The 26689-nt window shown below is 42.7% G+C and overlaps 1 protein-coding gene and 1 long non-coding RNA gene across 12 annotated transcripts in view; one reads left to right on the top strand and one right to left on the bottom strand.

The window, feature by feature from the left end:
* The window catches only part of LOC309380327, a 107752-nt gene that overhangs the window by 56048 nt on the left and 25015 nt on the right, over window positions 1–26689 (top strand). The gene's annotated exons all lie outside the window — the stretch shown is intronic.
* On the bottom strand, window positions 1296–17344 carry LOC309380066 (carnosine N-methyltransferase 2-like). Of its 10 annotated transcripts, XM_081929831.1 has the most exons (12): window positions 16661–17009; window positions 16278–16355; window positions 14913–15001; window positions 10926–11145; window positions 9383–9520; window positions 9200–9258; window positions 6107–6245; window positions 5116–5168; window positions 4239–4346; window positions 4019–4149; window positions 3430–3523; window positions 1296–2314 (listed from the first exon to the last, which is right to left on the bottom strand). In XM_081929831.1, the coding sequence occupies exons 4-12, from the start codon at window positions 10949–10951 to the stop codon at window positions 1959–1961; spliced, it is 1104 nt and encodes a 367-aa protein (XP_081785957.1). In that variant the 5' UTR covers window positions 10952–11145; window positions 14913–15001; window positions 16278–16355; window positions 16661–17009; the 3' UTR covers window positions 1296–1958. The 10 variants fall into 10 exon arrangements, with proteins under 10 accessions (XP_081785957.1, XP_081785953.1, XP_081785954.1 ...); XM_081929827.1 differs by lacking the exons at window positions 14913–15001; window positions 16278–16355 and adding an exon at window positions 17124–17344 and having other exon boundaries at window positions 16661–16967; XM_081929828.1 differs by lacking the exon at window positions 14913–15001 and having other exon boundaries at window positions 16278–16422.

Raw genomic sequence — 26689 nt, 5'->3', positions numbered from 1 at the left:
AGAAGGCAGAAGCAGGAACTGGGGGTCATCTAGTCCTCATTCGGGAGGACTTGTAGACCCTCCTTCACTGGAGTTTTTTAAGCAGAGGTTGGATGGCCTTCTGTCGTGTATGATTTATCTGAGATTCCTGCATTTCAGGGGTTGGACTTGATGATCCCTAGGGGTGCCTTCCAACTCTACCATTCTGTAATTCTGACAAATTTCCTTTTTTGTTAAATGATCGTTAAAACATGTGAAGAAAAAAAAAAGTGTACAGTATTCACATTTTGGGTTTCAGCTTAGAGTTTCCTAACCGATTTTAATTGCTTTGCCTCCTTGGAGAATTACCTGTTAATTAATGGTAGATATTTAATTTTCTCCCCACAACCATAATTTAACTGCTTCTTTTCTTGAATCCTCTGTGACCTCTTCCTTACCAACAGAAGTCCTAAAATAACTGGTGATTGGTAACAGGCAAACTGATCCTACACACCAGTTATAGATGGGACAGAGATGCACCATCACTGTGCTAGTGGAGCAGGTTATATACCATATCCATCTGGGAGGCAACGGGAACAGTACAGAACCAACAAAGACAGGGATATAGCAGTTCAGGGTTGGAGGGGGAGGGGGTTGTTGACCCATTACTATTTCTTCAGCAGGTTCCCTGTCTCCAGTGTTTTAGAACCATCCAGTCAGCACAAAAGGGAAGCATTTTAGCCAGTGTTGCTAAACGCTCCAAAGGCAAGCGTTTAGGAACAATGAAAACATAAGGCAAGTCCATTTCAAGAGAATGGGGTGCAAATTCTGGTACATCCATCAAACTCCCTGCCTGCTCCTCCTCCTCCCCTCTCCCTCCCTCCCCCCCCCTCTCTCTCTCTCTCTCTCTATATATATATATATATTACTGTGGTACCTTGAGTTACAGACACTTCAGGTTACAGACGCTTCAGGTTACAGACTCCACTAACCCAAAAATAGTACCTTGGGTTAAGAACTTTGCTTCAAGATAAGAACAGAAATTGTACTGTGGTGGCGCGACAGCAGTGGGGGCCCCATTATCTAAACTGGTGCCTCAGGTTAAGAAAAGTTTCAGGTTAAGAATGGACCTCCGGAATGAATTAAGTTCTTAACCCGAGGTACCAGTGTGTGTGTGTGTGTGTGTGTGTGTGAGAGAGAGAGAGAGAGAGATGTATGTTTTCTCAACTCCAGCTAGATGCTTTTTCCTTTGGAGAAACTATACCATGTGTCTGATGACAGAAGAAAACATTAACTCTCTGTGTGAAACAATTTATTTTAAAAAGGAAGGACACAGTATGAAAGTACAAAAATTACAGCGGCAGGCTTGCCATATTACTTTGGGGCTGATGTACATAAACATACTCATGCTGATGGTGTGCCAGTGTTGAATACAGTACTTCTCAAATCTTAAAGGTACTAAAGTCCTCAGGGCCTCTAACTGTTGATTGTAAGGAGCTCCTATTATCCAAAATTCATATTACGATGCAAAGTAATAAAGAGAGAAATGCACCACAGGACAGAATATTTGCTGGGCTAAATACCTAAGGATCATGTAATGTGTACACAATTAGGCTACTGAGCTTTCTTAAATATATACAATACATTAAATATTAGTCCCCCGTACCTGTTTTCTGCTATGTGAACATAATTTAAAGTTTGCTGATATACTCAAATTATCACGCTCTATGTTGCAACACTTTCCTGCGCCTCAGAGGCAGTGTGTATCCATGAAAACTAACGTCAATCTCCTGCTATGATAAACAAGATATATACCATTTTAATCACAAAAGATCCACTAATACGTTCGCTTCCAGTTCTTAATGTTTATAAGTTTCCCCCATTTGTGCCCCTCTCTTCTCCAGTATTGAGCAAGTTCTCTTCACAACAGAGAACTGATTCTGCTTGCTCAGTACCTAACCAAACACAAACTAAAATGGTGTCTACTATTTTGACTGGCATTAGGAATTTATGACAAACATACTCAAATCATTTCCAAACATAACCCTTCCATCCTTCTTGGTGCTGCATTCTGGCTGGCCCAAAGCCTGTAGAAGACTCTGCTTCAGATCCTGAGGTGCTGAATTCATAAAGTCTTTAGTTCCTGTCAGAAAGTCCATTGTTTGACCTCCAGTGGCATCTCCTTCAATGAAGCATTCAGTTATATCCCAATAAGAAGGGAAATTGTATACTTGGTATGTAACTCCCATTCCTTCCAAGACAACTTTGATGTCATCAGCTGTGATGTAGTGGCCGCTGTCGGTTGGGGGAAGACAGTGTCTGTAATTTTTCCATATGGAGGCCCACCCACTCTTACCTATGGGAAGGGAATTGTGAGTTTCACTGAGCCATTGTGCAGAATTAAGGCGACATAAACCAAAGCTAATATTGTAGGCACACTTACTACATAAAAATCACACCCACACACCCTGTATATGAGTATACTGCAGTTAATAAATAGTAATTTTCCTTGATAGGTTGTAGAATCTCTTGATCAAGAGCCTCCAAAACCACACCTACTGTCTAAATAAATAAATAAATGGGCAAGCCCCCATTTCACGCATTAGACCTGAGGTCTGATCTTACGTGGGTGGACAAAGCCTGAAAGAGAGAGGAGGCAAAGCTGAAATGAGAAATAAAACTAAGAGATAGAGGAGTGGAAGATGGGTTAGGAAGCCCTCTGCAAGCAAACAATTCAGATATCTCACAACAGCTATCTGCTCCTTCCCTGGCAAGGAAGGGAAAGGGAGGCAGATACATATAAAGGTAAAGGTAAAGGGTCCCCTGACCATTAGGTCCAGTCGTGACCGACTCTGGGGTTGTGGCGCTCATCTCGCTTTATTGGCTGAGGGAGCTGGTGTACAGCTTCCGGGTCATGTGGCCAGCATGACTAAGCTGCTTCTGGGGAACCAGAGCAGCACATGGAAACGCCGTTTACCTTCCCGCCGGAGTGGTACCTATTTATCTACTTGCATTCTGACGTGCTTTCAAACTGCTAGGTTGGCAGGAGCAGGGACCGAGCAACGGGAGCTCACCCCGTCGTGGGGATTCAAACTGCTGACCTTCTGATCAGCAAGTCCTAGGCTCTGTGGTTTAACCCACAGCGCCACCCACGTCCCTTATATACAGAACAGAGGATGGCAAATAAGGAGAAGTCTGACTGTATAGGGCACTTGCCTAGGTTTCTATGAACATGCTTAGAAACCCCCTTCTGCCCATCTTGCTCAATGTGGAAAGGTCAAGGGTGAACATAGAGTGCACAGGAATGGGCGCATTGAAGGCAGGCAAGCAGGCTGGCACACATCCACACAGCACTGTTCACATTGGCAGTCCCTGGCTGGTGCCTGAACTGGGCCCCCATTAATTCCAGGAGAATCTTACTCAAGTTGGGGAATCAGTACTTCAAAAACAAAAACAAAAAAACCAACTCACCTGATAAGATTATAATCAGAAGCTTAGCATAACAATCTAGGCAGCTGTGAAAAAATCGGATAGTGCTTGCAATATCCTCCACACGGTACAGCATCTAAAAGGTATAATGCCAGAAACATTTTGTTGTTAATATATCATTATAAACTTTATAGAGGGCTTCTGCACATGGAAACTAATAAATGCCCCATAGCTTTTATTCTCCATTAAAAAAACACACATTAATTCTAATTTTACAGATTGGGACAATACAAGGTTGTATCTGTATGGGCAGTCCCATGGGAAGAAGAGTGCTCCCCTTCCTTCCTTAACCCTCGCTTTTTTGTCAGATTTTACGTGCACAAAATATGGCTTTAGTCTGCATCCCAGACATGTATTGCTGCTCACACAAAACTAAGCAAATCCTATGTAAAGGCTAAAGTATAATTTGTCAGGAAATATCAACATCACATCCATTTCCTTTCCATTCCGATGAACTGGTGAAATATGGCCTGTCATATACCAGGACACCGAAGTGTTGTTGATTATATTGAAGAAAGAATGTGAGCTAACACAAAAACAGAGAATGTCATATGATCGGTCCTTAATTTACCTGGATCAGGTGTATGAAGTCGTATTTCTTTTGAATGTTCTGCTCTTTTGCCTGCTTCTCATATTCCATGGATGTCAACTGGTGCCAGCTGAATGAGACATTCTTTAGGTCAGTTGAATTTCTTACAGCCTCTGTTTATGAAATAATCGATAAAGTGAACTTCATGTGGATCACAACATAAGCTCAGTTATCCTGATAGAGAAAGAATGCAATGCTGTACCTTTATACGCCAAAATGTGTTGAGGGTTGGGCTCTATGACTTCATTTTTGATAAAGATTCCTGGATGCACAGCCTGAATTATCCTAATCATTTTCAAGTCTTGCTCACCTATAAGATAAGTTCAAAGCAAATTCATTCATTAAAATCAGTCGGTCCTTAAGGTTGAAATCATGTGCATATTTATCTAGAATTTATTTCCATTGAACTCAGTGTGGCTGATCTCAAAGTAAACATGCTGAGGATCATGCTGTATTTCAGGCATACCTCAGAGAAGCTTCAGATGCTTTAAACAAGTGCTACTAGCAATTTCCCCAGCATTGGCATAGGACGCTGCCTGATTGGGACTCAGACTGGTTGTCCATTTAGCCCAGTATTGTTGACATTGATGGACAATGGCCCTTCAACGATCCTTCCTAGCCCTACCCAGAGATGCCAGGAATCAATTGTGGGCCCTTCTGCTTGGAAAACAGGGGCTTTAACTAGTGAGCTACACCCATTCCTTCTATAGTCTATGCAAAAAAAAAAAAAAATCCTACAAAAAAATCCTCTCAGACATTATACAGAAACAGTACCAGACACTGAAGCCTTATGACACTTGGAACTGTACTCCAAGTGAAATAATGGACACTGAAAGAAAATAATCCAACTTCATTGCACTTATATAAATCCAGATTCAGGAAAATGTGCACAGGGAATGAGCCACATATTATTTATAATTTTGACCAATGGATGCCTTAGCCTGAAAGCAAAATAGGCTCTGTGTCTATATTAAAAGAAAGGAAAAATCAACAACAAAGCATTGGCAGCTGCCACCATGAGTGTCCCCCTCAAAGCAGATACATAACTGAATAATTATTTTTAGATTTTTGTTCCTTACCTGTGCCACTTCCCACACCTAGCACATTGATAGTAGATTTTCCATTTCCAAGGCTAAAAGGATAAGCATACATTATACAGCATTAAAATACAGGAGTTTTGATATTTATTTAGGGTTGTTATATTTCAAACAGTAAAAACTGGGACACCCCAAAAGATTACAAAAACGCAAAAAACCCCATTATTTTTCTATTGACTTGCCTAAGATCCAGGGCAAAGCGCCACCTTTCAGAAATTCCCCCACATGTCAATTCCAGCTTTGAAATCCCAGTTTCAACTGGGAAAATCGGACGTATGGCAGCCCTACGTTTATTTTGCTAAACCGTATGCTACTGTCACTAATGCATTGCCAAAACTTTCTCACAGCAAGATGTGGTTTGAGCAATATATATCACAATATATGCTTCCCCCCGCTTCCATAGATATTTCTAGAAGATTTTTGTTCCAGTCATTTTTGTCCAATAAATTTATGTGTTCACACCAATGACCATAATGAACTCAGGCTAGCATTTCTGTGTCATATAACAGTGCAGTTCTTGAGCACTAGAGTCACTAGTTCAAACTGCCCTGAATTAAGCAACATCAGTGATGCTCTGTGAAGCTGTAACTGTTTAAATTAAGATTGATTGCCTTGAATTAAGAGTTTTCCATCCAAATAATGTAGCTTGGGGAAGCCAAATGGGCAAATAATGCACAAAACAAAGGAGTTCCCATCTAGAGTTCCCATATGGAGTTTCACCAAGAGTTGGATCACAGTCCTTTGCACTTAAGTAAGAGTAAACCCTACTGACCTCAGGATTGGTTGCAAGGCATCCCATGAGATTTGATTGCACGTTGCACGTCCATTATCATAGAATGGACATAAATGAAAAATAAATAAATATTCCTTGAGACCTTTAGAGAAGGATGAGCATTAGAGTGCAGGAAGCTATGGACATTTGACCATTTCCCAAAATTCATATTTTTAAGCATTCTGATTTTTTTCTTCTTACCTGGCTATTATACCTGGCAGCTCCTCCTTATTGAACTGGCCCATGCATTGGTGCTCAGTTGAATGGTCTAAGAATGACTTAAAGGCTTTTGCGTATTCATCCACTGTAAGGCTTCTCATGGGCTGGGTCACACAAAGCTCTTTGGAATGTAAAGCCAAATTGGTGTTAAGAGCTAGAAATAAATGCCACTGTACCTCATAGAAAACTTCAGAGGTGCATTGAATAGCAATAGTAAATAACTTCATTGCACCAAAGATTAGTTTATGACAGATTCCGCTGAAAGCAATAAGACTAGGCTGTGCACACACACTACGGTATAGTGTATAGTGGCTATACATTTAACATACATGACTCATCCTCAAAGAATGCGAGAGGTATGACACAAGTAGGGGGGAGAATTAAGGCCACTATATATATATCTTTTGATATGCCTTTTATGAAGCTTGCCAACCATAATCTTGATCCAGAGCACATTCAGAGCACTTGGACAACTGTCCCATTCACTTCACTGGAGCCAGCAGAGTGGGGTACACAAAGGAACACTCATATAAGCATCTTGCTTCCATTGATATGAATGGAGAAACCCTTGCAGTTACAGGAGTGTCAATAAAATGCTAGATAAGGACCTCCATCTTTGGCAGACTGCTAACACATGTGATTTTCCATGTCTTACCACCTGCCCCTGTTAGACCAAGACTTGGGTGTCTTTAAAGATGTACATCTGACAGCAAATGTATACTCAGCTGACATTTCATAGAGCATGTAGCTTTATTTAGCCAATGGTGCCTAGCAACTGACAAATTCTGAATGCTTTACTTGGGAGTTATACTGGTTGGATGGGTAGAGGAGTGCTCCCAATTCCCCCTACCAAACACAATTCTAGTTGGGGCCAATGGCCAACGTAATGGCATTCTTACACTAGCATAAATTTTAGCAGGAAATTTGCTGTCATAAAAAAGGGCAGAGATGGGGGCACAGTATGTAAGCAGCAGGGACTTGGCTAATACGGCCTTACCTAAAGTTATGCAGCAGAATAGCTGCTGTAACTAAATATGTAGCTGTTGATGAACTCGAGATTGCTGCCAAACATATAATCCACCCAGCCTCCTGGGCATGTAGATAGTCAGGATTCTGTCTCTGTAGCTAATCATGACACAGCATTAGGACTGTACAATTGTGACTCCTCTGAAGACATCCATGATTAGACAGGAATATAGGGGATTAAGTGGTCCTTGAGGTATCCTGCACTCAGATTGCTATGGGTCTTTTAAATTAATCCAAGAGCCTTGAACCTGGCTAAGTAGTGCATTGAAGCCACTGCAACTCATAATAATAATAATAGTAATAATAATAATAATAATAATAATAATAATAATAATAATAATAATTTTTATTTATACCCCGCCCTCCCCAGCCAAGGCCAGTCTCAGGGTGTCTAACAAGCAATAATAAAAACAAGTTGAATGAATACAACTTAAAAACAACATTAAAAAACAACATTAAAATATTGAAACATTAAAATCTTAAAATGCAGCCTCATCACAGGAGGAGAAAGAAAAAAGAGAGAGGGGGAGGGAATTAAATTGGCTTCAAGCCAAAGGCCAGGAGGAACAACTCTGTCTTACAGGCCCTGCGGAATGAAATCAGATCTGCAGGGCCCTGGTCTCATGAGGCAGAGTGTTCCACCAGGCCGGAGCCAGTGTTGAAAAGGCCCTGGCTCTGGTTGAGGCTAATCTAACTAATCTAACTTCCTTAGGGCCCGGGACCACTAGGGTGTTTATGGATCTTGAGGCTCTCTGTGGGGCATACCAGGAGAGGCGGTCCCATAGGTACGAGGGTCCTAGGCCGTGAAGGGCCTTGAGCACCAAAGCTATGTACCGGCAATAATCTGTCTCCAACAAAAGTCATAGTGTTTTGCACCAGATGGAGCCCCAAGACCAGGCACAAGGGAAGCGCCACATAAAGTGTATTGCATTGATAGAGTCTTGAGGTTGGGGAGGAGACAGGAATTGCTAGATGGGATTAAAAGGACTGGGCTAATGAAAAACATCCTGTATGAATGAGTCAGATACTGTTTCTATCTGATCATTCTGCCTATTATATGCCATTGTCTCAAGAATGTGCATGTATTTTAAGCTCTTCCAAATCTCATGCTCTCAAGGCAAGGAATGGGGAACTGGTGGCCTTCCAGATGTTGCTGGACTACAACTCCCATCATCCCCAAAGATTGGCCTTACCATCTGGAACTGAGAAGAGTTGTAGCTGGAGACAACAGCATCTGGAGGGTCACAAGTACCCATTCCTCTTCAATACCATAGTTAGGGATCAAACTTCTTGTGTAGGAAGCTTGTGCTGTTCCACTGAAGGCCCTTTTTGCTACTGGTCTAGTCTAGATGACTGTCATGTTATGGTGTAGATCCCATCATTAACCTCTTTTCTGTTTGATCTTCTGGTTAGATGCTAGAAGTCCTGTCCTCTGAAATCAGAGGACCAGAACCCAGATTTCTGCCTTTTCTATCTAAAATAATTGTTGCTAGCAGAATCCACAAAGATGTTCTGTGGATACACACCTATATTCAGTAGGATGCAAACACACACACACACACCCTACACCTTCCTACTGAACTACCAACTAATGACCTACTCTTGTAGTATCCACTCTTCTTTGTCTCTGTGGCTGCTCCAGTGCCCTCTTTCAAAATAACATGGTCTCCTCACACAGACACAACTATGTCCAGCTCCAGTCACATTGCCAGTAAATAATCCATGGTGTGACAGTGGGACATGTACCCTTCTCCAGGTAGCAGATGGGCATGGAGCTGCTGTTGCTTATGGCTTCTCATGCAGGATTTAATTTTATCATCTTCGTCTTATTATCGCATGTTGAGAACACCTCCCATTCTTGCCTTTTTCACTGCTTTTGATTCTGCAACTGAGGCAAGGTAAGATTCCAACTTAGGCTGGTGTGAGCTCAGATGTAGAAGCAGTGGGCTTAATTGGACTCTAGGTTTTCCTGCCTTGCCATGGCACCATTTTGCCAAGTAGCCACAATAATATATATCTGTCTTGCAACTTGCTAAGCTTCAAAATTACCTGAATTGTTTGCAGATGTCACCAATATCTCTTTCTCAAAATTGGCATCTTGTGTTTTCCTGCAGCAAAGAAAATATGGTATTTATTTAGCAATTTGAGCAATCCCTCACGTGTCAGCTGGGCAGTAATTTCACAGTTACTCTCCCAACCCCGAGACATGGGCTTTGGTGCTCCCTGGCGTACCTTTTTCCATACTCTTCTTCATCATCTATGGCTCTAACCACAGGCAGCTTGGCACCATTCATGGAGCAAAATCCATTGGAAAACACGCCATTTTGGAAGCAGCCATCTGCACTTTTGCTTTGCTTTGTTTTGGAGACTCTGCATTGGTGATGATAAAAAATATTGCTTATGGCTAACTGCACCAGAATGACCCAGCCCCTTCCTGGCCTAAGTAGCACAGCCATACATGCCTACCCCCTGGAAGTAACTGATAGCCAATCAGGTTCAAGGAGTCATCACTACAGCACAGCATTGTGGGAGTGCATATTTGTGATGTGTGTCTGTTCCATTCTAGGCCACAATCTTGAAATGCCACACCTCTCTGGCGATATATGTTTATATGTGTATGTGTGTTTGCAACACGCAGGCTTAGTGAGACATAAAAAATGTACACAGGGAGAACTTGCAGAAGCATTTGGAATTTATTTCAGCAAAAAAAGATTTTAGGTTGAATACAAATGCAGAACTATCTTATGCCAGCTTCATGTTTTATTGCTTAAGAGCAAAGCTTGGAAATTATGGACTTATCCTTAGTGGTCTGCATACAGAGCAGCATTATGCTGAGTTAGACCATCATATTAATTAGTTCCCTATTTCTGTGATGCAGTCTATCAAAACACCCACTGAGCTCCACTATTTAATTTCTAAGCATCACTAAACTTATGTATCTGGGTGAAGTCAAGCCTTTCCTACACCTTATTTGTTTGTTTGTTTTGTCTACCACCCTTCATCCTTGCATCTCAGGGCAGTTCACAGCATCTGTGGCGTTCTTGCTGGAGACGGACAACAAAGTTCTTGTCAAGGTCCCTGACTGATGTGACCTCTAAGGCTAGGCTTCTACCCCACATACTATATCTACACAAACTCACAGCGCCACCCCCACACCAGTTTGGACTTCATTTGCTTCTCTTGCAGAGGGACACAGAAGTCTTTAGGACACTGAATCCCTGCCCCATGGTGGCACAAAATCCTACACAGTCTTGGGCTAGTTTTTGCTTCTTATCATTATCATTTATAAAAATTGCATACCGCCTTTCATCTATACATCCCAGGGTGGTTCACAACACAAAAACATAAGATAAAAAAAAACCATTTCATGAACTGCTCTCCACATTTTAAAACCATAAGGACTAGTAACTAAATTAAATATTTTAAACACTGGGTTTTTATTTGTGGGTGGGGCATATTCAGTGTTGTGTCCCAAACATATGATAGAGAGGGGGTTTTGGGGGGGAACCTTGAAGGTCATCTAATCCAAACATGAGCATAAATATTTAAGTTCCTCTGCTCTGATTGAATGGTACTGGAAAAATCACTGTCTCTAAACCTCAGTCTGCAATAACGGTCCTGATCCTGATAACTTCTCAACATTACAGTAAACTGTAAGAATGGGTGTAAATATATATTATACTGTAAAAATGGATGTATATATAATATAAAATCCTTCTGAATAGAGATGTCTATCTTCTTATACAGTCAGAGTGGCTCTTCACATCATTCTTACCTTTTCACCTTGGCTTTTGGCTCCATGTCTTCTATAGGCCTTCTCCAGTCTCTCTCTTCTTTAAGGACCCGTTCTTGCTCTCTTTTGGCTTATATACTCCAGATGGACTCCAGTGTGTTGAAGTACAGAAGGCAGGCACAGCTGGTCTTCAGTCTCTACTGGTACTTTCCTATACCCCCCTCATCCATTTCAAAGTGATATGCATTTTGGCTCAGCAGTGCTAAAGGTTAGAGACAGATTTGACTCTTAGTTGATATTTCCATCTGTTACTGTCACTGTATGTCAGTCTCCTGGCCCACTGAGGAGCTTTCTATGACCTGTAGTATCTCAGAATGTCCTTCCTCACACCTGTTATCACCCTCCCCCCAGTCGCTTGAATTAGTATGCTCTAAGAAGATACCTTATCCTGAAGACCATAGATAACATATGAAGTCATAATGTTACCCCTTTAGGGAGTGCACAAGAAACTTGGCATACAAAGTGTATGGGAAAAGGGTGATATTTAAATAGGTCAAGAAGCATGCCCCTTCTCAGTTCAGCAGCTAGCATTGTATAGCTATGAAACATACAATTTGCCATACTAAATTTTACAATATACTCAATATTTATTGACCTCGTTCACACATAGCATTCACCCATAGTTTATTAAACTCTGATTTATCGAACCATGGTTTAGCATCAAGTCTAAAACCTGCTCAATCTATGGCTTGTTTATTGCCAACAAACCATGATCTAAGTCATGGTTGATTGTTAGCTTATGAGCCTTGGTTTGTTTTAACAATAGTTTGGTGTTGCATGTGAACTCAGTGCCCTTCCTTAAAAACAGTTTGCTGGACCACAACATACTACCCCAAACATTCACCAAGTCACAAAGTATGAGACAAAAAGTAGCAAGTATTATTGACCAAGTACTTGGTTCCAAAGCTTAGCCAAGCCAAGAGGCAGTTTCTTTCTGGACAAGGTGACTTTAGAATCTCACTTCTCCTACCCTGTATAAAGGTTCTGCTCATTTGTCCTTGCTCTCTACTGTATGAACACATGTAACAAAACACAGAAACATTTTCAAATAAAAGCAGCTTTGAGGGCTGGGAATCCGGAACACAGAAACAGTGATGGGATGGGTGCTTTTTCTGCCTGCAGCTTCAGGCAGAACTCCAAATCCCTTTTCCGTGATGTGTTTCCCATTGAAGAATTGCAAACATGTGAGACAAACCTTATGCTAGCAATTTCTCCCCAAGCAGGTAAAACTGTTTTATTCACTGACATAAGTGTTAGACAGCAGTTGGATGGCTGCAGGTTCTGGTATCATGAGGGCTGTAGGGAATTTCTCTCTATCCACTTTCTTTACACGATGCGTAAGTTTACAATCTCCATCTTGTAACCTTTCTTGGTAAGGAAGTTGTTCCAATCATCTGATCATGTTTAATATCCTTTCATTTTCTAGCTTGACAACGTTCTTTTCAAGTTGTGCCAACTGGAACTATACCCCGTATTCCAAGTGTGGCTTCACAGCAGACTTATAAAGAGATTTAGTTTTGAACATTTCCCTACAGATTCCTAACTCAATTTGCTTTTTCCCAGAGCTGCTAGATTCTGGGTCATGTTTTCACCATGCTTGGCCAGTCACTCGTGACACTCCTGGAAAAAGCCCAGGAGTGAAACTTTGGGAGTCTGAAAGTTGTTGTCTCAGGGTTAAATGGCCCTCTTGTATAAGACTTTCCTGTGAAGTAGCCACAAAAGTCACTTCACAATGTAAGAAATATATGTTTAAAGGCACCCTTTCTGCCTGAATTGTCTTAAGTCAGTGAAAATATTTACAGTCATGGTTGTTATCAGTCATTCTTGTTGACATTTCCCTCTTTATATTTATATTTCCTTAGCAGGAACGATAAAGGCTTTCCCCTCTTTATATTGCTCAAGAACAAGGTCTATTGTTCCCTCTGCTGGCCAAATGTATACCAACCAAATGTACACCAACCATCAATAAAACTTTATATAACTTTAGTTCAAGACAGATGACTGCTTGGCATTATCCAGCTACAAAACTAGGCACACTGTGAACACCGTGAAAGCATCTTTCAACTAAACATGCATAGGGCTGTGCTGCAAGGCTGCATAGTTAGCAAAGTAAGTGAAAATTAGTGCTGCGCTGAATTTTCATGAGCTTAGGGTCCCCCCCTTCTTTTTAAATAATCTTTATTAGTTTCAGTTAAAAAAAGAAGTCTGTCTATACAACAGTATCCCATACAAAAGGTGGAACAAAGAAGAAGAAAAATAAGGAAAAAGAAGTACATAATTTTATACAAATCTTCTGTACGAATATAATAAATTGACCTTTATGTTCATACAAATACAATTTCATAAAAAGAAGGGGGAAAGGGGGGAAAGATTTCAATAAATAAACTTTAAAAAGACTTCCAAAATTTTCGTTTACTGTGTCTATTCTTTCCTGTACTGTATAACGCGCAGCCTCATATTACATTCAATTATCTTCATATGTCCTAACCTAACATAATATTATTTACACTTTTTGTTTTACAAGAATCAGTCTAGTTCTGCCAAGAGAATTTCACTCTTATAATGATTTTTTAAGTATTCTTTAAATATTCTCCATTCCTTATAGACACTCTGTTTCATGTCATTTCTTACTCTTCCTGATAACTTTGCCAACTGAAGGTATTCTATCATTAGAGCTTGGTTTTCAGTGTGAAAGTTGCTGTTTCATGAAGTATGAAAATGTTTGTGGAAACTGCTGCTTTATACTCTTTTATAGCTTTTTCATGCCTATTTGCGACCATTGTTACCTTGATTTTGGACAGTTTTAAATGATTTGGAAAAGCTTCTTAACTGAGTCACTATAGCCAACGAATCAGTGAACATGCTAACATCACTGCTGCCATTTAAATGATCCGAAAGAGCTTCTTTCTTGCAAGATTCTAGCCAATCATAGGATCATAGATAACTTAGGGAACATTAGCATAAGTGTTGCCATTGAACTAATCAGATTTGGCTACATGACAACATTGTTAAGGGCAAACTATACCTTCTCGATTATCTTCAGTGGGAACCAGAGAGAAGAAGTAGTACTACTGTTCAGGAAACTTTGTGGATGCTACCAGCGTTGCCACTCTGCTGCAGTTTCAGTACTCCATAGCAAGAGTTATGCTCCATTGCAGTTCTAAAAAAGAGCAGTTATGCATTCCAAGTTGGGGCAGAACATGGATGGGGGAGCCCGCTCAGATGGGCTTCAAAATACACATCTCATTGAGAAAAGAGAGCTGCAGGTGGGTAGCACCTGAATTCAGTTGTCCCCCATATGCAAATGTCACCTACTCTTGCTGCGCTACTTCCAAATGGGTGTGCATTTCCAAATGCAACTCTAAATGCACATATCCATTACTTTTCCTTCTTTATTGAGGAGTTACAGAAGTACTCACTCACACCCTGCTCTGTCTATCCAGTGATATCTCATCTGCAACGTTAAGAAAGGAGGGTAGCCTTACCTTTGGTGGAAGCAAGGATTTAAAACATGTAAATTCTAGGAGTGCTTCCAACAGTCTTTTCATCAATCTTTTTACAGTAGTACCCCTGGTTAAGAACTTAATTCATTCCAGAGGTCCATTCTTAACCTGAAACTGTTCTTAACTTGAGGTACCACTTTAACTAATGGGGCCTCCTGCTGCCACCGCCGCCGTGCGATTTCTGTTCTCATCCTGAAGCACAGTAACCTGAGGTACTATTTCTAGGTTAGTGGAGTCTGTAACCTGAAGCATCTGTAACCTGAAGCGTCTGTTACCCGAGGTACCCCTGTATTATGGTCAATGGTCAGAATTCAGGGTATTATCAGCTGATCTTCTCCATGAATCTTGGAATGCCAAATTACCTGGTCTTGTTTCAGATACTAAACCTGATATGTTAGGAAGCCTTTACCACTCATTTGTTTTATTACTGCGTTTTCCATCCATATAGTTAGATCTTTTACTTAACCTCATGCCCTTGGGGAAAATCAGATAGAGATGTCTTTGGCTTGGCACTCCTGGGGCAGCAGAGGGCAGCAGGATCTCTCAGCAGGTTTTCTGAATGGGAAGGGAATAGGGGAGGAAACAGGCTGTCATCCCATTATGAGGACAGTTGCTCAGGAACTGACCTGGGAAGAATGTTTCAGTTGAGAGAATTTGCCCGAGGGCAATTAAGGACCAGCAACTGGTAAAATATATCCTGCGTTTTTGTAAGCACAAGTTACCAGTGACCCTGTGGACTAAGGACAACCATTGGAAATATAATGATAGGCTGGAGAATTTCAGACGGCAGATTAAATTTGCTCAACTTGGCTGGGCCACCTAAACAAAACCAGCAGCCATGGTACCCTCAGATTAGGTTTTCAGCTGCAGTGCTATATTACACTTACTTACTTGGAAGTAAGCCCAATAGAGCGCAGCAGGGATAGCCTTCTAAGTATACATACATAAAGTCCAAACCAAGTGCAAGCCTTTTGAAACACACCACAATTGAATATCATGCTTACGGTTTAAAATAAAACTTAAGAATTTGGTGGAAGCATTTCTAAGCAAAATAATTTAGATGTTAGGCAGAAGGTGTCCAGGATTTCAGACCGCTGTGTTTTTACTTAAACATGGCATGAACTAGTAAATACGAGTCCTGCGTTTAACATTGCCAGTATGTCAGTGTCAACAATAATGAGCTGGATGCAGCAGTAGTCTGACTCTGTATGGTTCCTGGGTTCGATAGAAGGTTAATGGAAAGGAAGCAGAAAGACTGGCTGAGCCCAATTCTCCCAGAGGTGGTAAATCTATGCCTGAGCTATATGACTTCAGACTGCAGGAAGAGGCTCACACGCCCGAGTATTACGAATACAAAACCCTCCATGTTGACAATGGGTGGAATATCCTGACCTAGTCTTTCCCTTACATGCTCATTTTCATCGCATAAGCCTCCATTTCCATTCCGAAGCCATACAGACCAGAGATTTACCACCTCTGGATGGATGAGGCTAACGGAAGTCTATAAAGCTGTACTAACCGATGCCCTGATACAAATGTGGGGAAAGTTTGACCCACAAGATGTTGCTGAACTACAACTCCCATCACCTCCAGCAAGTGTAGCCAATGAATTGTAGGCATGACAGGATTTGTAGTGCAGCACAGGTTCTCCACACCTGCCTTACTGAGACCTTACAAAATGTATTAGATTCTCCTAGCGCAAAATAATTTTAAGAAAAGAGTGGTGGACTAAACTATTCGGCCCAGCCTTTTCAGCATTTCATGAAGTTAGGGCAAACCTGCTCCTTAAGATCAATTGGGGGAGGGAAGTTATTTGGGGTGGAGTTCTTACCTTTTAAATAGAAACAGCTAAGGTTTTCTTTAGCTTGTTTACCTTCACAAAAACTTTTCTGCCCCTTCTAGATGTTTCCTGAACAGAATGACCCATAGGAAAGAATAGAGTAACGCCAGGGAAAGACTCAGAACCCTGTTATACCCTGAATATCAAAGTAATGGGATACCCACAGAATATTTTAGAATTTTGCCACACACACCCTCAGGAAAGTTGTCTAACGTATACTTTCTCTGGGGACAAATGATCCCTTAAAGGAGGATGCGGCTATTGGTCCCCAACCCCCTTCTCTAAATGGTCACATTTAGTGGGACTAAATGGTGGAAAAGCAAGCCTCAAAGGGGTAGGTTTGCAATATTTATTTATATTTCTAGGTGGCTTACCTCCTTTATTTTAAGGTCTCTCGTTTCGCTCTCCATTGGACTAAGTCTTTCAATTCACTGAGTTTAATCAGCTGAAAAGCAGGTTGCAAACAGCGAGGTGGTGGCAGTAGCAGTTGTGCATGAGAAGGTGCCAATTCCTTTCCTCCGGTTTTAAGGAGGCAGAAGCAAGATCCCCAATGCAAGTTCCTGGTATAACTATTCCTGCACAAGTGGTATGCCCAAGCAAGTCTGTTTGGCCTCCCGTGGGAGGTGAACTGTCTCTTTAATGAGCTCAGTTATTGGACCACTTGCCGCATTCTCTGCCTGCCTACAAAGGGAGCAATGATGCATGAGTCATATTCGTGACAGTTTTATCCTGTTTATAACAACAGCTGACTGTATATTGGGCTCTAGCACAAAGCTGCTTCTACAAAAGTTGCTGGATTTATGTCATCAATCCCATTGTGATGAATTTGCTACTTACTTTGCACACAAAGAAACTTGTATTCGGTGCCTTTGGGGAAATGCAAGTTCAAGCGCAGGGGCAGGATCTCAGGTACACGTGGACCAGATGGGTGAAAAGCAGCCAAGCTCTGGAGAAAGTCCGTTAATTGCTGGATAGGGTCTTACCAGTTGCGTCAGAAATGCAAGATGGCCTCACATCCCTGGTCAACTATTTAAAATCTAATCTAGACACTCCATCCAAGCAGAAATTATCGTTTCTTAGGGTCAAAATGACCAAGTAGCTCTGGGGTTGGGAGTTTCTTATCGTGTGTCTTTGCCTATCTGCCAATAGAGAAAAGTGAGAGGAAATGGTGTCCATGTGGTCAGGTGGTTTCCAAACTGTTCTAGGTTTGCACTAGCAGCATCATGCAACAGGTCTGCAACATTGACCAATAGGAGGAGGAGGCACAAAACAGCCAATGTTTAGTGCACATGTTGCCATCATGACCCCTATGGTCACACATGTTCCCCCAGAGGCATTCCTTGATGCCACTTCTTTTCCTGGAAAGCTCAGCTGACCAGCTATTCAGCTTTGTTGAAGGTGAATTGGGGATAAGCAGAAACATGATCCATCTTGGCCATTTGAATCAGCCTTCATTAGCATAAAGAACTGAAACATATTTTATTGTATGTTTATTTTCCTGGTTGGCTCTCCACAAGCCCTACTGATTATAACACTCTAATCGGTCCGTATAAGCAGAGAATGAGCCTTATTTTCCCCAGTCCTGATGGGTTTAGATTTTAAGGGGTGGGGGCAGACACAAGTATCTCTTGCTTTCCTTCTTTTCAAGGTTTGAATATATATATATACACATGGCACAACTGGAGCTGCTCCAGAGCCTGGAAACCATGTGGATGAAGGAATACTGGACATTTTGAAAGGGCTTAAAAACAAAGGGCACCTGGAAACTGTATGCTGTTGGGTTCTGCATGATACCTAAGACCTTAGCCAAGGCGGGGGGAGGGGGTAGACTGCCTTAAGGAGTTTGAATTTTGCTTTCTTTTAATTCAAACTTCACTAAATCATGTGTAGATTTACACCTTTTCTCCCTACCTATGCTTAAAGAGTGTCTTGTACAACATGCTACAGTTAAGTGGATATTTTTGTTTTATTGAGAAACTGAACACCCCTAAGAAAAGGATTAATTATGAAGGAACAATTATCAAAAGCTTGTTTGGGCAGCTGGTAATTATCATTCTATTTTTTAGGACCCACCTTCTTTTGTAATCCTAAAGTCATTTTAAACTGTTTTTAATATTGTGTAGTATTGTTTCAATATTATCATTGTGTCCACACTGGGACCTTAGGGTGAAGGACTGGTAGTAAGTTGTAATAGTCATAATTTGAGGGGGCGGGTTTGGAAATAAACCAGGGAATTAACTGAGATTGTAAGTCTCATAGGATTGTGAAAACCTCTGCTTGACTACAGGTCTTTCACACCTACTTTAATTTTTAAGTATATTTACATATTTTGTTCCAATACTTTACAGCTTTGGGTACCTTCAGGGTTTCTCGTGGTTTCCCAAGGGTCCTTCAATCTGGGATACGGCTGTTTCAGCATCTCTGGCCAGCAAAATAAGTATAGAAATGTCACAGAATACCAGTTCTGGTCTGACCGTCAAGCTGGTTCAGCCACTGGAGTTTCCTGGAACTTGGGAAGTGGGGTTGGTCAAGATTCACTTGGTAAATTGGTAACGATACAAGAGACTTCACTGTACTATCACTGAAATTGTTATTGAGTGGGGGAAATGGCCATCCTTTCTTCAGTAGCATAGTGGCAAATTCTAAGATTATACGTTAATCTTAAAACTATTCAATAATAATAATAATTTGGGTTGTACTACAACAATCACTGCAGACATCTCTGGGTAGCCTTTCAGCTAGATCTACTCTCTTCAGTGTACATACATGGGCAAATGATCTGGCACGATCCAATATCATCTTTCAGAGTGACTTAAGTTGTGTTTTCCATGAAGTTCCATTGTATGGAACAGAACCGGTATATCTTTCTTTTCAAACTGAAGCACCTTATGATTTTAGTTGTCCCAAATGCTTCAGAGCATACAAAAAGCTCTCCTTTCATGCTAATTGGAAGGACCTTGCTGCAGAAATAGTAATAGGTCTTTGACACCCCCAATGACCCCAGACCACCACCCCATGGCCTTTCTGCACTGATATTATTACCCAGGTATTTCTGACTTGGTACACAGCGTAGATCTGATTAGCTTCATCATTTATGCAGCTCTACTGGGAATTATTTTATACTATGTTCCTGTGATTAGACAGGTTAAGCATAAACTAACCAATACTCCTCACCTTTTTAGTTAATGCAGATCTAGTTTCCTTATTAAGGGCCAACTTAGATGTGACATTAAATGTATATTTGTGTTTAATATGCAGATTGCTCCTGGAAGTGAGAGGGTGATAATTATGGGGATTGTAACAGGTGATCCTCTGTTGTGATGCTGACAAACATGGCTTCTTTGCAGCTCAGATATACACTGGAAATAAATGCCCCCAATGGCACCCTTAAGCCACTTCTAAAAATAGCATTTGCAATGCTGCCAATCATGTGCTAGAGTATGCTTTAAGGAAAGGGAGGCTGTCTGGGCTGCAGGAAGGGTATATCTAATGCACATTAAAGAAGAAAGGGGGTTAAGAAAAGAAAAACTACAATACAGGGAATAAATAATCTTAACCATACAAAAATTAGATGGTAGCTTTACAATGTAGCATCTACAGTTTCAGGTATAACTGTGCACTGTGGTTTCTTGGATGCCTGCACCCTGGTCTGGCTTCTTCCTGAATTGCTCCCTCTCACACAATAAGAACATAAGAAAAGATTGCTCGTCTAGTCTGGCATCCTGCTTTCACAGTGGCAACCCAGATGCCTATGGGAAAACCACAAGAAGGACTTCGTCACAAGGGCATTCTCTCCTCTTGTGGATCCCATGACTGCCCCTGATCATGGAGGCAGGGCATAGCCGTCATGGCTAGTAGCTGCCATTAGCTTTTTATCATCCAAGCATTTATCCAACCTTCTTCTAAAGCTGTCCATGTCGGTGTGGTCACTACTGCCTCCTCCTCCTCCACTACCGAGCAAGTTCCAAAGTTTAACTATTCAGTGTGTGAAGAAGTACTTCCTCCTCCTCCTCCTTCTTATCTCCCCTGAATCTTCCAGCATTTGGCTTCATTGTATGGCCACAAGTTTTAGCATTATGAAAGAAAAACTTTTCTCCATCCAACTTTCTCCATTCAGTGCATGATTTTATAAACTTCTGTCATGCCACTTCTTGTGCACCTCTTTTCTAAGTAAAGAATCCCAAACAACTGCAAAATTTCCTCACCGGATCTGTATATATTTCCTCATAAAATCTATCCGATTTGCCTATTCCATCTTAGCATCAAATCCAGTGTCCCTCAAGAGCATGCAGTGAGGGAGTCTAAATGACTGCTTCTCTTTCCCCAAAGTGTGAGCAGCTTCTCTTTGGATTGACTTTTGGTGGCTAGGCTGACTTGGGTTCATTTTAATTTCATATAGGCACTTAAAATATTACATTTTAAAGTCTCGTTACATGTTTGAAGACCCTAGTTTGGTGTCTTGGGGATGAGATTTGGAAACCTAAATAAATATCAAGGACTACGTGGCTGAGGCCTAACTCACCCTTGTTGGCCTGGTCTTGCCCTGTGGAGCATCGTTCTCCCAAGATCAGAAACAAGCAATAATACAAGGTTGGGAGGAAGACCTCATATAGCTGAGGAAAATGTGGCCTCCAGCACCACAGGATCATGGCAGAAGGAGGCTAATTCTACAGCTGCAGCCAATGGGGCTTTAAAATGAGTCCTGGGTGGAGCTGTGAGGGCAGGGAGAACAGATCAACAGCTCAATGGCATAGCAGTGGCTCTGCGTGCAGAAGGTGTCAGGTTCAAGCCCAAATAAGGCTGTGTGAAATCCTAGAGAGCAGCTGCCACTCACAGAAGACAATGCCAATGGCCTGACTTGATGAAAGACAACTTCCTGTGTTCCTCAAATGGGAATAGGCTGCCAAGCAACAGGGAGATAACTAGACTAAGGCCCCTCGTTCCTGGAAGTTTGGCAGCTAGGGTTCAGACTGGGAAGCCAGCCAGAAATCCCTTGGTCTTCTGACCAAGGCAAGGCTCTGCTGAGTGAGCTAACCAGTACTTAAGTGGGGAGGTAGTAGCAACATGGATGGGTTAGCATGGGGAAGGCCTTGAAGAGAGCATAAAGCCAGTGCTACAAACTAGCCTTGGGGAAAATATTCTCCAGAGAAGCGACTGGTTACTGACAAGGCAGGACTTTGGGGCCAATGTCCAGATCCCCACTGAGCAGGAAGAGTAGGAGCATCCCCAAGTGCAGCTAGACTGGCTTGCCACATTTTGCCATCTGTAACACTAGTAGGTCCAAAGTCTAAAATCACGCAATTGCATCACTGCTCTGCTTGGGCTTTTCTATGCCTACAAGGGTTGCCATCATGGTGCCCCCTAGATGCTGTGGACTCCAACTCTCAACAGCCCCAGCCGGTATGGCCAATGATCAGAGATGAAGGGAATTGTAGTCTGAAAAATCTGGAGGTCACCACAATGACTACCCCATGACAGGTGAGCATGGCAGGACAAGGAGCTGGCAGGACAGAGTAGACCTGTCATGAACTGGCAGGACAACAGAAAAGAGGAAGAGGATCCTGGCGAGGGCTGTAGCCAGGAGTGGGACACACCACGTGAGATAGGGGTGGGGAGGGAGAGGTTGGTGCAGGAAGTACTCATGAGGTGATGGAGGATTGGATGGGGGTGGGGGTTAGTGCAGCAAGACCCATCACCAGAGCAAGAGGGGCTCCTGTCTCCTTGAACACAGTGGGCTCTGGGGTGTAGGGAGCAATGGAAGTAGCACTCTGGGAGGCTGAGGCAGGCAAGGGTCCACAGCTGGCCAGGTGGGGCTCACTGGCTCCAGGAGGAGGTGTGTGATTCCTCAGCTGGAGTAGGCTTGGAGCAGGTGAGAGTCGCATGCCTCATCAAGCCCAGATGCTGCAATCAGCAGGCAAGGGAAAGCAGAGCTGAGGTGCTATGACTGCTCAACTACCCATGATGATGGATCTCAGCTTGGGTGCTCCAGGATCTCCATGGGACTGTGCTTTGGTTTGGACTTTGGACACATAGATTGATCCTGGAGTGGGGACTTGACATGCTGACTTGCTGCCAGGTAGGCCGGGGTTCAGGGCGAGACCTGTGTCATGAAATCTGAAGATGGGCAGAAGGGAAAGAGCAGAGCACATAGGTCTTCATCATCCTCTGCTCTGAATTTATTATATTTTGTCTGCATCTTTTTGAATTGTGGTGCCCAGGATGAACCCAGTATTTTCTATGTTGATTAGAACCATTCTATTAATTCCTAAGTTTAGGACATGTATGTTCCAGAGGTTTTTTTGGACATTAGGTTACAATGTGGTACTCTCCAGATCTTGTTAGACTATATCTTGCACCATCTGTGAACATTGGCTATTCTGGCTGGGCTGATGAGAATTGGAGGTCACCATGTTGACTGTCTCTGTTCTGGGAACACCTAACATGGTGTATCACAGTGTGCCATTAGTGACTCTTCGTTATCTTGCTATGTGCTAGAGCAGCCGTACCCAACCTGGTGCCCTCCAGATGTTGTTGGACTACAACTCTAATCATCCCCAACTATGGGGCTGCTGGGATTTGTAGTTGAACATCATCTGGGCATACCAGCTGCTCAGGGAAGGCTGCTCTACAGCCTCCAAGTCTTTCATGGCATTTCTGCTGCCTAGCTATGCTGGCACACAGACTCGTTTCTATCCCTCTAGTCCTCTAGAGTATTAAGATGCCTGAACTCTTTACAGTCCAATCCTAGCCTGGTTTATTCAGAAATAAATCTACCGAATTGAAATGGGGCTTTGTTCAATAAATATGCTCAAGACTGCCCTGTTAAGCACAGCCGATACGATACCTTGGGGACTGCGGCTTCCAAAAACACATTTGTGCATAGCCGAGGTCCCAGATTGTCGCCATAACCCTTCAGATATGCATACTCTCTGTTTTCTGCATTACGTCGGTCAAATAAGCAAATCAGAGTACCTTCCACGGTAGGCTGAAGGTGAAAAAGGAAACCCAGACACAGTTTGTTCCTCCAGCAGAGGGAGTCTGGGTGAATTCCCAGCCAAGGTTGGATAAGGTTATTAAGATGCCACATTCTCTCAGACAAGCACGATCTTCTCCCTCCCACCCTTGCCCTAATGCCAGCACGTAGCCTAACTGTACTGTTGACGTAAGGCCTATTGAAGTCCTACCTCCCCTAAGCTGGATCAGTTGCCAAATCATGCAGCTGACCAAACACTGACCGGAACAGATATAGGTTGTGTGTGTTGCCCTTGAATTTTGCAGTGGTTTCGGTACAGAACTTACCACCCCAGCACCACAATTCTTAGATGAAACACTGATATAGTCATTGGCCGTCGTCATTGAAACACAGTCCTATACCTGGGAAGCCAGACCAAAGAAACCTCCCCCCCATCTCTTCCCTCATTTTCAAGTGAGACAGGAGTACTTTTGCATCAGCCTCTGTAGCTCCTAATTGCTTAGATTTCCCACAAATTCCTCTACAGCCTCAGAATACTAACTACTTTCCTAACTCTAAATTTTAGCATAACTTCTCTTTTGTTCGTCTTCCTTTTTTTTTTTTTTGCTGTGGATTAGCATTTTTCTTTGCAAGTCTGCTTGAATTATAGTTCATATTCACTTTCAAAGGAGTACAGAGTACAGCCTCCAGAATCTGAAATGGTTCACTGAGAGGTAAAAGGGTTAGAACAAGAGAGGATTTAGATAATGAAATGAGAAGTGCAGTGGGATAATTACAGCAAAGTGGTGGAATAAGTAACACACACCGGGATGGCTAAGATTTTTAGGAAAGGGTTTCCAGTGCAAATGGTGCAGATTAGCAGGCCCATATCTCACAGGAGAGTCAATGAATCTTTTTCTTGCCTGGACGTGTGCTTGTGTTTCAGGAACAAGTTCGGGTCAAAGCCTGTTTTTGTATGCACTAAGTAGGTCCTTCCTTTTCATCTGTTAATGCCTTGCTAAGCTATGCAGTAATATACGCCTTGTTTTCTACAGTAATCTATCCCCCTTCTCTGGGGGATGGATTTGTGGGTGGCCATCTGGGACCTCACTGTGACCTGACAGGGGCAGAGTGATGCCACCCACATAATTGGGACTCCGAGCCACATCACGCCCCCCAGCTGACCAATCGGGTTAGGGGGGGCGCTGCTGCCATTTAAATCACAGCATGGCTGGGGGCGACCTCCTTTCAAGGTGTCCGAGACTGCTAATCCATTGTGCTCTGCACGCATGGGTTTGGATCACTGGTCACGAGGTGTGGCATGAAGTGGGAGGAGTTATGGCAATTGTGATGGCCAGGCTGCCTTGCATGGCCCCCCTGATGCTTTGATTGTTCAACCAGGAGAGAACAACTTGGTTCTAAGGAAGGGTATTGACCTGACTGGGAACATCAAAGAGGACTTTGATAGGCTGCTGGCCTTGTATCCGGACTTGACGTTAATCTGGTCCCAACTGTTGGAGAGGCGTTGTTGGCAAGATTGCCCCTACCCTGTGGCTATCAACAGGGCCAGGAAAATTGCTAACTGTGCAATTCTTGAATGGTCAGGTGATACAGCACCCCAGCATTACTTTTGACCAGGAGGCCTTTTTTCGTACTGATGGTGTTCATCTTTCCAAAATGGGAAATGATATTTGGCTGGCTGATATCGTTGAGGGCATTATGTGTTGGTTGCAGGTGTGAAGGTGTTGGTGGTGAGTCATTTGGCTCAAGTGGCAGTTAGGCATTGGGTAAGCCTCGTTCATGGGAGGGGAGGTGGTTGCCTTTGCCTTAACGAGATCCCTCTCGTTAAAGGGATCTGGGGGCATGGTTCCTGTCCGAAGACTGGGCATGGGCTAGGGCCATGACACGACCCCATCTGGAACCCTGGACGTGCTCTTAATTGATGTCTATCATAGGGTTCCACCTACCAGTGGTTGACCCTTCAGAGACTTCCTGCAGACAGGCAGGAGTCATGACATAGCCGGTTTCACCCAATGCTTAAGCCAAACCACTCACATCTGTAACCAATAAAGTTGTGGTCTTATTTATCCCATTAATTCAAAATATTTGTGCCCATGTGTTTATTCCCAAAGGGGAACTTTGGGCCCCAGGGCCTCGCTACACAATTATGTTACAGCTAATGTGCAAGCAAATAAACATTTCAATCAAGTTAGTTAAAACAAACACTTCCAAGAACAGCACCATCACTCTGCAGACGCAGAATGAAAATAGACTGTCAGTTACTTTGTTTTTAAATATACAGTGGTTTAAATAATGGGATATTAATTAGCTACTTAGTAATCTTTTATAATAGCCCCTTTACTTGCGGTGGAATACTATGAGGGTGTTCTTGATGGGAAAGGGAACAGGACTCTTGCACTTTAATAGTTGTGAATATGAGGTCATTTCAGCAGTTGTAGCTTGCATGATCATGAATATAGGTGGAAGAGTCCTCTCCCCTTTTTTCACCATCACACTGCTATACCTATGGCGGGAAGGAAAGCGGCCTCTCTGTGCACTCTGGCTTCTGTCACGATGTCCCATTGTGTCAGAAGTGGTTCGGTCATGCTGGCCACATGACCTGGAGAACTGCTCGTGGGCAAACGTCAGCTCCCTCGGCCTGAAGCAAGATGAGCGTCGCACCCCATAATCGCCTTTGACTCGACTTAACCATCCAGGGGTCCTTTACCATTTACCTTTTTACCTTATAGCTGGGGTACCAGAGTCTGTTATGGAATGGTGGGAATCAATAAGCAGCAGTACAGTATTTAGATAACATTTGGAGTACAGAATGGAAGATTTCAGGCCAGTGGAAAACTACAGGCTAAGCTAGGCCCTTACCTGGAATAGAGGCTGTTTACATGACAAAATGTGTTGATGGCCCATCAAAGAGAAATCCTTGGGGGTGTGCAAAACAGAATTGCCATAGTTACCAGGGTGGAGAAAGGTTTAGGATTGAAAAGAAGAGAGGGGGCAGGGTGTGCTCAGAGGAAAAATGTGCCTTTTAAAAACTGGGCTGGAATAACAGCTGGGTGGGGAGGGGTTGCTTGGAGCAGGGTTTTTTGGGAGCAATAAAGGAAGTAGGTAATAAACCATGTGGTGGGGCTGAAGGCAGAGACCATTAGAGCTGCCTGGGAAGCCAGGAACAAAGGGATGGTGTTTAGGATGGCTCTTGAGATGACAATGATGTAAGATCTGCACCCCTTTCACCTAAACTCAGGTGTAAATATGTGTAGTTAAACCATATTAGAGCCTCTGCTGCATCTTGCTTCTCAGTGGGAACATGACTCTGGGTGAGTGCCTGGAATCTTGAGCACAGACTAGGGGTAGAACACAACCTTTGTAACAACGCATTCTACCTGGTCATGTGAAATGGCTTCTTTTCTAATATCCCAGCAACATAACTGAGGAT

The sequence above is a fragment of the Podarcis melisellensis genome (assembly GCF_964234715.1).
Source record: "Podarcis melisellensis genome assembly, chromosome: 1".
In the NCBI taxonomy this organism is placed as follows: Eukaryota; Metazoa; Chordata; class Lepidosauria; order Squamata; family Lacertidae; genus Podarcis; species Podarcis melisellensis.
The sequence above is the reverse complement of the archived record's forward strand: the minus strand, read 5'-3'. Positions and strand labels throughout refer to the sequence as shown.

What these genes read in the sequence shown, in the direction of transcription:
- LOC309380066 (XM_081929827.1), bottom strand. Translation starts at nt 10,951, where the DNA reads ATGGAGCCAAAAGCCAAGGTGAAAAG. An exon ending in GAAGAAGAGTATGGAAAAAG is followed by an intron (nt 9,259 to 9,382) that starts GTACGCCAGGGA and finishes TCTTTGCTGCAG; the next exon opens with GAAAACACAAGATGCCAATT. An exon ending in TCTGATTATAATCTTATCAG is followed by an intron (nt 2,315 to 3,429) that starts GTGAGTTGGTTT and finishes CCCTTCCCATAG; the next exon opens with GTAAGAGTGGGTGGGCCTCC.